Consider the following 13,127-nt stretch of genomic DNA (forward strand, 5'->3'; position numbering starts at 1 on the left):
GCGTAGCCGCGGTGAAGAGAAGAGTTTTACAGGTCGGTGTGACCTATGGCCTGGTGACTCACCGCATTCGGCAAACCATAACCACAGGACGGACCCACTGGGCCTCGAGATTAACCACTCACCATGATACCGTTGTGGATGAATCCCCTGCGATATCGAGCCGGCTTTAAATGGGGGTACTCCTCGGTGCTCGTGACTCTGATGCCCCAGATGGATTTCCAGGCTTCGTAGAGCTGCGTGTGAACTGGGTAGACCCCCGAATGGTGTGGTGCCACTGCGTAGCCCATGTCGGTTGGGATTCCATGGTCCTGCACGAGTTCGGAACTTTGGTTAGAGCTAGTTATTCTAAAAAAATACTTAAGCACGCAGTCCTTTAACAGCAATAACTTGGATTGATATAGCACCTTTAACGTAGTGAAACGTCCCTAGGCATTCCACAGGAGTATTAGGAGCCTGACTAGCTGAGGCACTCTTGCAGAGAGCCGGCACGGGCTCGATGGGCCGAATGGACATTCTGTGCTGTAACCATTCTGTGATTATCGTTCCGCAGACTATCAGAATGGGTTCTATAAAAGGGGTGGTCAACATAATGAGGGGTTTTGATAAGAGTAGATCAGGAGAAACTGTTTCCACTGGCAGGCAGGTCGGTAACCAGAGGGACACAGATTTAAGGTAATTGGCAAAAGAACCAGAGGGGGAGAGGAGGAGAATTCTTTTGACGCGGCGAGTTGTTGTGATCTGGAATGCGCTGCCTGAAAGGGCGGTGGGAGCAGATTCGACAGTAACATTCAAAAGGAATCTGAATAAATACTAAGAGGATAAATTTGCAGGGCTGTGAGGAAAGAGTAGGGGGAGTGGGACTAATTGGATCGCTCTACCAATGAGCCGGCACAGGCACGATGGGCCGAATAGCCTCCTTCTGTGCTGTATGGCTCAAGGAGCGAGATTGCCACCCAGGTGATGGAGATAGAACCCTGCCCTGCACATCAGTCACAGAGCAACCATTTTTTGTTTTAATGTGATCCGCAAAAGAAAAATACACCCACGGTGTCACGTTTCATAATGTCGGAAGCGCGTTGTGATGTATCAAGTTGAGGGGGTGGCAATGACTATGGAGGCAAATGGACGGCCAATTAATGTACTTTTGGTGGCGATAGTTGAGGGAGGAGTGTTGGCCGAGGATCTTCAACATCAACCCAAACAGGCAGGCAGGGCTTTGATTTAATAATCCATCTGAAGGTACCTCCCGACAGTGCCACGCTCCCTCACGAGGCACCTCACCGATGTGCCAGCCTGGATTAGGTGCCCATATGTCTGTGGAGAGGGGCTCAAGCCCACACCATCCTGTCTGAGACAAGAGCCACAAAAAATAAATCAGGACAAGGGCTAATTGTCTACACTTGAACAAAACGTACTTCATTGCCTGTAAAGCTCCTTGGTCTTCCTGAGGTTGTGAAGGGTGCTATATAAATTCAAGTCTTCAAGATACCAGAGATGTGCAGGTAAACTGGCTGGGTCTCTTTTCGCTTGAAAAGAGAAGGTTGAGGGGTAACCTAATCGAGGTCTTTAAAATTATGAAAGGTTTTGGTAGAGTGCACACGGGGAGAATGTTTCCACTTGTGGACTAGAGACCATCAATAAAAGATAGTCACCAACAATTCAGAAGAAACATCTCTACCCAGAGAGTGGTGAGAATGTGGAACTCGCTGCCACAGGGAGTGGTTGAGGCGAATAGTATCGATGCATTTAAGGGGAGACTGGACAAGCGTATGAGGGAGAAGGGAATAGAGGGTTATGCTGATAGATTTAGATGAGGAAAGACGGGAGGAGGCTCGAGTGGAGCATAAACGCCGGCACGGACTGGTTGGGGCAGAATGGCCTGTTTCTGTGCCGCATATCCTGTGTTTCTTTTAAACCTGGCACCTGAAAGTGTTTAAGAAATGCAAGGACGTGGTTGTACAGACTAGAAATAGATGGTTCAATTCAACTGGAACAGCTCCATCAGTTTGCACAACTCATTGTGTTACATCCAACAACCCTGACGTTATCTTCAATAAACACTCAAAGCCAGTCACATTATAGAGCTGCAGGGATTCAGCTGGGGGTAGCCCGGGGGGAAGGCAGGGAATCGTCTTATCACAGCTTGAGCTTCTGCACTGACTGATAATGGGACTTGTGGAGGGACTATGGGGAAAAGGTTCATTGTATGTGAGCGATCCGTGATAGCAGACGCGGTAAGCGGAGCCGACTGTAATGCCCGCTGGTGGCAGACAGGTTTCGGTGCGTGTAGCAGAGAGGGGAACCGAGGCAACGTCGCAGCTAAAGGTTTCGGGCAGGGCGCTGCACTGCCATTTCACTTTGCCAATAAATTCTGGATGCATTGCCGTTACCCCGGCCGACGTGAACGATTAACGGCGAATCACCAGTCACTGCAAGGCGGCACACAGCCCTTTCAGTTCCAAATCTCATGAATAAAACACAGGCAGTCCACTGCGCTTTCCAGCAGCAATGAAGGATTTCGAAAGGTTTGTCAAATTCATCTGCCAGTGGAAGGGAGGCATCCGCTTTCTATTTTACAAATTTGTTCACGGGAAGAGGGCAGAATTAGAGGAGCGCAGACATTTCGGGGCAGGGGGGGGGGCGGCGCTGGAGGAGATTACAGAGATAGGGAGGGTAAGGTTAAAGGAAAGTCTTTGCTTTGGAGAGAACAGGTGAGTGGGCAAATGCATGGCAGATGCAGTATAATGTGGATAAATGTGAGGTTATCCACTTTGGTGGCAAAAACAGGAAGACAGAATATTATCTGAATGGCGGCAGATTAGGAAAAGGGGAGGTGCAGCGAGACCTGGGGGTCATGGTTCATCAGTCATTGAAAGTTGGCATGCAGGTACAGCAGGCGGTGAAGGCGACAAATGGTATGTTGGCCTTCATAGCTAGGGGATTTGAGTATAGGAGCAGGGAGGTCTTACTGCAGTTGTACAGGGCCTTGGTGAGGCCTCACCTGGAATAGTAGTGTTCAGTTTTGGTCTCCTAATCTGAGGAAGCACATTCTTGCTATTGAGGGAGTGCAGCGAAGGTTCACCAGACTGATTCCCGGGATGGCAGGACTGACACATGAGGAGAGACTGGATCGACTGGGCCTGTATTCACTGGAGTCCAGAAGAATGAGAGGGGATCTCATAGAAACAAATAAGATTCTGACGGGACTGGACAGGTTAGATGCAGGAAGAATGTTCCCGATGTTGGGGAAGTCCAGAAACAGGGGTCACAGTCGAAAGATAAAGGGTAAGCCATTAACCTGTGGAATTCTCTACCGCAGAGAGTTGTTGATGCCAGTTCATTGGATATATTCAGGAGGGAGTTAGATGTGGCCCTTACGGCTAAAGGGATCAAGGGGTATGGAGAGAAAGCGGGAAAGGGGTACTGAGGTGAATGATCAGCCAAGATCTTATTGAATGGTGGTGCAGGCTTGAAGGGCCGAATGGCCTACTCCTGCACCTATTTTCTATGTTTCTATGAGCGTAAAGGGGAAGTTTCTTCATTTACACGAGGTTAGGTTGGACATTTCCCACCTTCCCACACAGCAAAACTATTGTGGGCTTGTGTGTGAGCAGTCGAGCAAAGAGAAAACCGGATTAAACTCATAAAACATTCTGATTATCTCAAGAAGGAAATCCCATTCTAATCTGTGATCCACTGAAGTTCTGAGACAAGCGACCTACATAGCAACCCAAGCCGAGGGCAGACATAACAGCTTTGGGTTTTTCTTCTGCAGTTGCACATCAAAGACGGAATTCAAAATCATAAAACTACGTTAAAGGAAAAGGCCTTATTTGCTATTATTTTCCAATCACTTGCTCTTTTCCCTTGCTCGGCTGTGATGTGGTTCCACATAGAATGATAGAGCACAGAAGGAGACCATTTGGCTCGTCCTGCCCGATTTCGGCTCTTTGAATGAGCTATCCAATTAGTCCATCTCCCCGTGCTCTTTCCCCACAGCCCCACAGCTATTTTTTTCCCTTTTCAAGTATATATCTAATTGCCTTTATAATTGAATCTGCTACCACTGTCCTGTCAGGCAGCGCATTCCAAATCACATCAACTCGCTGCGTCATTCTCCTCATCTCCTCTCAGGTTCTTTTGAACCAGAAGGTTGTGGGTTCAAGTCCCACTCCAGAGACTTGAGCATATAAATCGAGGCTGACACTCCCAGTGCAGTACCGAGGGAGCGCTGCACGGTCTGAGGTGTCATCTTTCAGAGCAGACGTTAAACCGAGGCCTCGTCTGCTCTCTCAGGTCCCACCGTACTATTTCAAAGAGCAGGGGCTTTATCCCTGGTGTCCTGGCCAATATTTATCTCTCAATCAACATAACAAAAAAACACATTATCTGGTCATTATCACATTGCTGTTTGTGGGAGCTTGCTGTGCGTAAATTGCATGCCATGTTTCCTACATTACAACAGTGACTACACTCCAAAAGTACTTCATTGGCTGTAAAGCGCTTTGAGACATCCGGTGATCGTGAAAGGCGCTATATAAATGCAAACCTTTCCTTTTTTTCTTAACAATTAACCTAAAACGTGCCACTTGCCTGCTGGTACGTTGTCTAAGTGAGCTGCAGTTATCTGTGAGCCTCGCCAGTCTGCAGGCTATTGGATCATGGGGGGAAGCACAGGAGCCTATCTGTGCCAGAGGTCTCCATGTGGGGATTTTCAGCCGGGTTGATGGGGCTAACCGGATGGGTGGTGAGGAGCAGATACCCGGGATAATTTTCCCAGTGTGTCCAGAGTCTCGTTGAGACTAGCTAACTCGCCAGAGATAAGGGATTGAGTATCTTTGGGCCTCCTGTACACTGGGTAAACCCACTGAGCCATCTGGGGAAGCTATTAAATTGTCCTGATACAATATCTTAGATGAATAATCTGCCATAAAAGTTTTTTTAAATCCCCAGATATTTCTTGCATAAAGCCAAAGAATGCAGGTTAAACTGCAAAATAATTCATGGCCAATTAACTAGACTTGTTTTTGGAACAAACCCTATTCTATATAGAGCTGCGGTATAAATCATCTGTTTCTAATTCCAGTTGCTATCCTTTCGCCTCTTCCTAGGTTTCTGTTTTAAGCTTTAAGGGCAGCAGGCACCACCTCCACGTTCCCCTCCCAGTCACACACCATCCTGACTTGGAAATATATCGGCCGTTCCTTCATCGTCGCTGGGTCAAAACCCTGGAACTCCCTCCCTAACAGCACTGTGGGAGCACCTTCACCACATGGACTGCAGCGGTTCAAGGCGGCGGCTCACCACCACCTTCCCAAGGGCAATTAGGGATGGGCAATAAATGCCGGCCTTGCCAGCGACACCCACATCCCATGAACAACATCCCATGAACAAATTTTTTTTTAATTCAGCCTGCTAACTAGCCCGATCTGCTGCCCCCATCTGGACTGACTGCTTTCCAGAAAAAGCCCCAAAGGATCAGATTGGCAGTCACATAATTTTTTTAAATAATTCCATGCTGTTGTCTTGAAGATCTTATTCAATTAAATAGGTTAGGCAGGACCAGGGGGCACAAATGTAAGTTGTATCGGGCTAGATCTAGGTTAGATGTCAGGAGGTGGATTTTTTTTCCCCAGACAAGAGTAGGCCTTTGGAACAAGCTGCCCTTTTATGAATTCCTTCATGCAAAAGCTGGATTTGTTTCTGGCTGCGGTGGAGATTAACTCTTACAGAAGGTAGGTACTGCAGGGAAATTAGAAACATAGAAAATAGGTGCAGGAGTAGGCCATTCGGCCCTTCGAGCCTGCACCACCATTCAATACTATCATGGCTGATCATTCACCTCAGTACCCCTTTCCTGCTTTCTCTCCATACCCCTTGATCCCTTTAGCTGTAAGGGCCATATCTAACTCCCTTTTGAATATATCCAGTGAACTGGCCTCAACAACTCTCTGCGGTAGGGAATTCCACAGGTTAACAACTCTCTGAGTGAAGAAGTTTCTCCGCATCTCAGTCCTAAATGGCTTACCCCTTATCCTTAGACAGTGTCCCCTGGTTCTGGACTTCCCCAACATCGGGAACATTCTTCCTGCATCTAACCTGTCCAGTCCCGTCAGAATTTTATGTGTTTCTGTGAGATCCCCTCTCATCCTTCTAAACTTCAGTGAATAAAGACCCAGTCGATCCAGTCTCTCCTCATATATCAGTCCAGTCATCCCAGGAATCAGTCTGGTGAATCTTTGCTGCACTCCCTCAATAGCAAAAACGTCCTTCCTCAGATTAGAAGACCAAAACTGAACACAATATTCCAGGTGTGGCCTCACTAAGGCCCTGTACAACTGCAGTAAGACCTCCCTGCTCCTATACTGAAAACTCCTAGCTATGAAGGCCAGCATACCATTTGCCTTCTTCGCCACCTGCTGTACCTGCAGGCCAACTTTCAATGACTGATGAATCATGACACCTAGGTCTCGTTGCACCTCCCCCTTTCCTAATCCGTCGCCAGTCAGATAATATTCTGTCTTCCTGTTTTTGCCACCAAAGTGGATAACCTCACATTTATCTAGATTATACTGCAGCCATGCATTTGCTCACTCACCTAACCTGTCCAAGTCACCCTGCAGCCTTTTATCGTCCTCCTCACAGCTCACACCGCCACCCAGCTTAGTGTCAATGGCCAGGGTGATCTCCTGGACTAGTTTCGATCGCTGAGATGGGTCAGAGAGAAATTTCCCAGATTTTTTCCCCCCCCAAATTGGCCCGGGGGTTTTTTATCTGGGTTTTTTTTGCCTCTCCCAGGAGATCACATTGTTTGAGGGTGGGGTGGCGTGTAGATGTTGTGATACACAACGGACTCGCTGGTCCAGATGGTCTTTACCTGTCCGTCATTGTTCGTATGTTCGTATGCAAGATCTGCTATCAAAGAGGCAAGATTCTACCCAGAAAATCCCCGCACTCGAAGAACTGAAAGATCTGGGCCTGCGTCGATCATGTCGTTCTGGTTTTGTTACCCACCTTGCTGCTGTTCCAACCAGGAAACGTCAGCAATTCAGTGAGCACAAAAATAACAAAGACATTTCAGAATACTTTGCCTTTTCAATAAAAGTCAAAGCTTGCCCCGGGCAAATCATCGGTATCACAAATTATGAAGATTCATGACAGTGCCTCATTCCCTCTTTAGTTATTCATGTGGCAATTTTGTACCGCAGCTTAGATCAGCCATGATCTTATTAAATGGCGGAGCAGGCTCGAGGGGCTAAATGGCCTACGCCTGCTCCTATTTCTTATGTTCTTATTAAGGAGGCTCTTGTTTTAAACCCGTGGCCTCCTATCAAAACTTGGCAGTTTTTATTTCTCTTTCTGGGGCTAAAAGATTTAAATCATTGAGGACAGGTTGTAGAGAGTAGGCTTGTATTCCCTCGAATATAGCAGATCCGGGGGTGATCTAACGGAGGTGTTTAAGATGATTGAAGGAGTTGATAAGAGGGAAACTATTTTCTCTGGTAGGAATAGTCCAGATCAAGGGGGCATTGCCTTCAAATTAAAGCCAGGCCGTTCAAGGGTGATGTCAGGAAGCATTTCTTCACACAAAGGGCAGTGGGAATCTGGAACTCTCTCCCCCCAAAAGCTGTTGAGGCTGGGGGTCATTTGAAGATTACAAAAAAAAATTGATTTTTGTTGGGCAAGGGTATTAAGGGTTACTGAGCCATGCAGGGTAAAGGGAGTTGAGATACAGATCAGCCATGATCTAATTGAATGGTAGAACAGGCTTGAGGGGCTGAATGGTGTCCTCCTGTTGCTAATGTTTTCCAAATTAAGTTTGTGCAGATAGGGTTGGGGAATGGAACACCTTCCCAATTTAAGCGTCTGGTGTCAAACACTGCCCGGTTCAGGCACAGAGCAGAGTTCCCTCTAAACGGTCCCAACAGTGTCGGGTAGAAATTCCACTCCTACGAAGGATGGGATTCCGGGATAGTACGGATGGAGGCACTGGGATCTTGGACATAATCCATCTCCGACCACAGCGCAACGACAAGACATTCTGCCCAAGTGGTGGGGGTAGGGAGGCAGGTGTTTCTTCTGCCCACCTTTCCGGTTTGGGGGCATATCTGGGGGGGGGGGGGGGCAGATGCGCCTCTGCAAGGTCCAGCAGTACCTACATTTGCCGAGGGAGGGTCCCTCAGAGATCTCTGCACTCCTCTTTTGCCTCAGAGATGTTGGAGAAGAGATTGACGAGAATGGTTCCAGGAATAAGGGATTTCAGGTATGTGGAGAAGCTGATGTTGTTCTCCATAAAGCAGAGAAGATCAAGAGGAGATTTGAGAGAGGTATTCAAAATCATGAGCAGTGTTGATAATAAATAATAAGGAACAACTTTCCACTTGTGGAGGGGTCAGTAACCAGTGGACACAGATTTTAAGGTGATGGGTAAAAGAACCACAGGCAACATGAAGAAACAGAGCTGTGATCTGGAACGCGCTGCCTGAAAGGGCAGTGGAAGGAGATTCAACAGTCACTTTCAAAAGGGAACTGGTTAAATCATTGAAGGGAAAAAAGCTCAGGGCTATGGGCAAAGAGCAGGGGATTGGGACTAATTGGATCGCTCTACCAAAGAGCCAGCACAGGCATGTTGGGCCGAATGGCCTCCTTCTGTGCTGTATCATTCTATGATTTTAAACATTTTTATTACACAGGATATATGGCACAGAAACAGGCCAGTTGGCCCAACCAGTCCATGCCGGCGTTTATGCTCCACTCGAGCCTCCTCCCGTCTTTCCTCATCTAAATCTATCAGCATAACCCTCTATTCCCTTCTCCCTCATATGCTTGTCTAACCTCCCCTTAAATGCATCGATGCTATTCACCTCAACCACTCCCTGTGGCAGCAAGTTCCACATTCTCACCGCTCTCTGGGTAAAGAAATTTCTTCTGAATTCCCTATTGGATTGCTCGGTGACTATCTTATATTGATGGCCTCTAGTTCTGCTCTTCCCCACAAGTGGAAACACTCTCTCTGTATCCATTCTATCACAACCTTTCATAATTTTAAAGACCTCTATTAGGTCACCCCTCAGTCTTTTTTCAAGAGAAAAGAAATCCAGCCTGTTCATCCTTTCCTGATATGTATACCCTCGCATTTCTGGTATCATCCTTGTCAATCTTCTCTGCACCCTCCCCAGTGCCTCTATATCCTTTTTATAATATGGTGACCAGAACTGTATGCAGTACTCCAAGTGTAGTCTAACCAAGGTTCGCTACAGGTGTAGCATAACTTTCCTACTTTTCAATTCTATACCTCTAGAAATAAACCGTAGTTCTTAGTTTGCTTTTTTTATGGCCTTTCTAACCTGTGCCGCACCTTTTAGTGATTTGTGTATATGTACTCCCAGATCCCTTTGCTCCACTATCCCACCCAGACTCCCACCCTCCAAGTAATATGTGACCTCCCTATTCTTCCTACCAAAATGTAATCTCACATTTATCTGTGTTGAGCTTCATTTGCCAATTATATGCCCATTCTGCAAGTTTATTGTCATCCTGTAATTTGTAGCAGTCCTGCTCAGTATTAACTATCACCCTAATTTGGTGTCATCCGCAAATTTATAAATTGTGTTTTTGATTCCAAAGTCTAAATCATTAATGTAAATTGTGAACAACAGTGGTCCCAGCACTGGTCCCTGTGGAACACCACTACCCACCTTCTGCCACTGTGAATAGCTACCCTTTTACCCCTACTCTCTGCCTTCTGTCTTGAAACCAGCTAACAAAACATTCTGCTACTTGTCCCCTGACTCCGCATTCTCTGACCTTACTCATCAGTTTATTCTTCTTCTTCTCCTCAGGCAGTCCACCGGAGTCAAGGATGACTTGCTTCCACACGAAAATGAGTTAGAAGATGACGGATGAGACCAATGTGGGCCAGGTCCAGGTTCATTTTAAAGGGTGGACGATGCCTGTGCGTGAATTATTTTAACATGGGGTGGCCGTTGCACACCAGCCACCACACGGGCTTGACAGCTAGGTCTTGGATCAATGGCAAGGGGTTCCAAGATGATTGGAGACCAGGCTCTGTTGCATGGTCCTAGCACACACACACATTCCTACTGACCCCCTCCCTCCCTCCCTCCCTCAGGTCCTATTATGGGGTACCTTATCGAAGGCCTTATTATTGCATCCATCATACTGGGCTCTAGCATTGGGCAGGTTTGGAGAATTCCACAATTTGTAGAATGGGCAAAGAAAGTGGGCTGCACAGAGGTCGTCACTGCCCTTTCCAGAAAAAGATCCCAGACTCATAACATACCAGCGCAAACTGCTTGTTCAGTTTCATCTGCTCAGCTAAAACCGTCTCGTTGTGGAACAGATGTGGCTGCATGTGACTCCACATGTGGGGAAACCACCAGAACTCCTTCCTGTGCTTCAACAGCATGTCATCACCTTCATCTTCCTCGTTGGCTCCTGAAAGCAAACATTTGAGAGAGGAGAGCTTTAGCAGAGTGGCTGCACGTGCCTGATGGAGTCAAAGTGGGCAACGTCCCTAATGCACTGACCCCACAATCTGTTAAAACCAATGTTAAGCAGAAAGGTTTGCCAAAAGCAGCACTGGCATTGACGAGATCGATCTCCAAAACTGTTCATTTGTGTTTCGGTGGCCTGATTGATACAAGACGCTGAACCAGGGGGCAGATGAGGAGAATTTTTCTTTTTTTTTTTAAGTTACTCGTTCATGGGATGTGGGCGTCGCTGGCAAGGCTGGCATTTATTGCCCATCCCCAATTGCCCTCGAGAAGGTGGTGGTGAGCCACCTTCTTGAACCGCTGCAGTCCAAGTGGTGCTCCCACAGTGCGGTTAGGGAGGGAGTTCCAGGATTTTGACACAGTGACAACTACGGAACTGCCGATATATTTGAAGTCGGGTTGGTGTGTGACATGGGGGGAGGGGGGGGGGGGGGGGGGGAAACTTGGAAGTGGTGGTGTTCCCATGCACCTGCTACCCTTGTCCTTCTAGGTGGTAAGGTTTGGGAGACACAACCTGTAAAGAGAACAGAAAGACTTGAATTTATATAGCGCCTTTCTCAAGGGGTATGGCGAGAAAGCAGGAATGGGGTACTGAAGTTGCATGTTCAGCCATGAACTCATTGAATGGCCTACTCCTGCACCTATTTTCTATATCTACGTCTATGTCTATGATGTCTCAAAGTGCTTTACAGTTAATGAAGTACTTTTGAACTGTAGTCACTGTTGTAATGTGGGAAACGCAGCAGCTAATTTTCACACTGCAAGCTCCCACAAACAGCAATGTGATAATGACCAGATAATCTGTTTTTGTCATGTTGAATGAGGGATAAATATTGGTCAGGACACCGGGGAGAACTCCCCTGCTCTTCTTCGAAATAGTTCCATGGGATCGTTTATATCCACCGGAGAGGGGCCTCAGTTTAATGCCTCATCTGAAAGTCAGCACCTCCGACAGTGCAGCACTCCCTCAGCACTGCACTGGGAGTGTCAGCCTAGATTTATGCGCTCAAGTCTCTGGAGTGGGACTTGAACCCACAACCTTCTGACTCAGTGTTGAGGGTGCTGCCCACTGAGCCCCGACTGACACTTAAACCACCTAAACCCAGCAAGTTGTTACAATCTGGAATGCACTACCTAAAAGGGAATTTGGCAAATACTTGAAAAGCCGGGGAGTAGGACTAATTGGAGAGCTCTTTCGAAGAGCCGGCACTGACATGTTGGGCTGGATGCCCTCCTTCAGTGCTATATCATTCTATGTACAATGAAAGCAATAGCTTATCAACAGTTTGGCAGGCTAGTAGTCACTGTTGGTAATTCTCATGCAAGGAAACATGCAAGAGAAAAAGACAAACTAGCTTTTCGAAAAGTTTAAAACATGCACTTGAGAGGAGTGAATGATAAGGGAGTCGAGGGTTATGGGGAGCGGGCGGGGAAGTGGAGTTGAGGCCAAGATCAGATCAGCCATGATCGTATTGAAATGCGGAGCAGGCTCGAGGGGCCAAATGGCCTAAAATTGAGTGTAATATCTCCAAGTTTGCAGATGACACTAAGCTGGGTGGCAGGGTGAGCTGTGAGGAGGATGCTAAGAGGCTGCAGGGTGACTTGGACAGGTTAGGTGAGTGGGCAAATGCAGTATAATGTGGATAAATGTGAGGATATCCACTTTGGTGGCAAAAACACAAAGACAGAATATTATCTGAATGCTGGCAGATAGGAAAAGGGGAAGTGCAACGAGACCTGGGTGTCATGGTACATCAGTCATTGAAAGTTGGCATGCAGGTACAGCAGGCCGTGAAGAAGGCAAATGGTATGTTGGCCTTCATAGCTAGGGGATTTGAGTATAGGAGCAGGAAGGTCTTACTGCAGTTGTACAGGGCCTTAGTGAGGCCTCACCTGGAATATTGTGTTCAGTTTTGGTCTCCTAAGGACGTTCTTGCTATTGAGGGAGTGCAGCGAAGGTTCACCAGACTGATTCCCAGGATGGCAGGACTGACATATGAGGGGAGACTGGATCAACTGGGCCTTTATACACTGGAGTTTAGAAGGATGAAAGGGGATCTCATAGAAACAAATAAAATTCTGATGGGATGGGACAGGTTAGATGCAGGAAGAATGTTCCCAATGTTGGGGAAGTCCAGAACCAGGGGACACAGTCTAAGGATAAGGGGTAAGCCATTTAGGACTGAGATGAGGAGAAACTTCTTCACTCAGAGAGTTGTTAACCTGTGGAATTCCCTGCCGCAGAGAGTTGTTGATGCCAGTTCACTGGATATATTCAAGAGGGAGTTCGATATGGCCCTTACAGCTAAAGGGATCAAGGGATATGGAGAGAAAGCAGGAAAGGGGTACTGAGGTGAACGATCAGCCATATCTTATTGAATGGTGGTGCAGGCTCGAATGGCCTACTCCTGCACCTATTTTCTATGTTTCCTATTTCTTATGTTCTTATGTTCTTATGTTCTAGGACACCTTCTTTGAGGAGGACTGATCTGGTCGCCATCAACATTCTTGTATAAACTGCAGACGTGCCCCTGAATGGCCTGTTTGGGGAAGGCAGTGCGTACCTCAGCCATACAAGCCGGCGAGGCTGTGGGTTCAACGGCCAGCCTG

At 47.2% G+C, this 13,127-nt stretch overlaps 1 protein-coding gene across 1 annotated transcript in view; it reads right to left on the minus strand.

Moving 5' to 3' along the window:
* ndst2a (N-deacetylase/N-sulfotransferase (heparan glucosaminyl) 2a) overlaps window positions 1–13,127 on the minus strand; it is a 124,823-nt gene that overhangs the window by 57,822 nt on the left and 53,874 nt on the right. Inside the window, exons 3-4 of the mRNA XM_070865614.1 lie at window positions 10,304–10,458; window positions 123–308 (exon numbers count right to left, since the gene is read on the minus strand). Of these exons, the coding sequence (XP_070721715.1) occupies window positions 123–308; window positions 10,304–10,458 (341 nt within the window). The remainder of the gene's footprint in view (window positions 1–122; window positions 309–10,303; window positions 10,459–13,127) is intronic.

Source organism: Pristiophorus japonicus, chromosome 22, assembly GCF_044704955.1.
Source record: "Pristiophorus japonicus isolate sPriJap1 chromosome 22, sPriJap1.hap1, whole genome shotgun sequence".
In the NCBI taxonomy this organism is placed as follows: Eukaryota; Metazoa; Chordata; class Chondrichthyes; family Pristiophoridae; genus Pristiophorus; species Pristiophorus japonicus.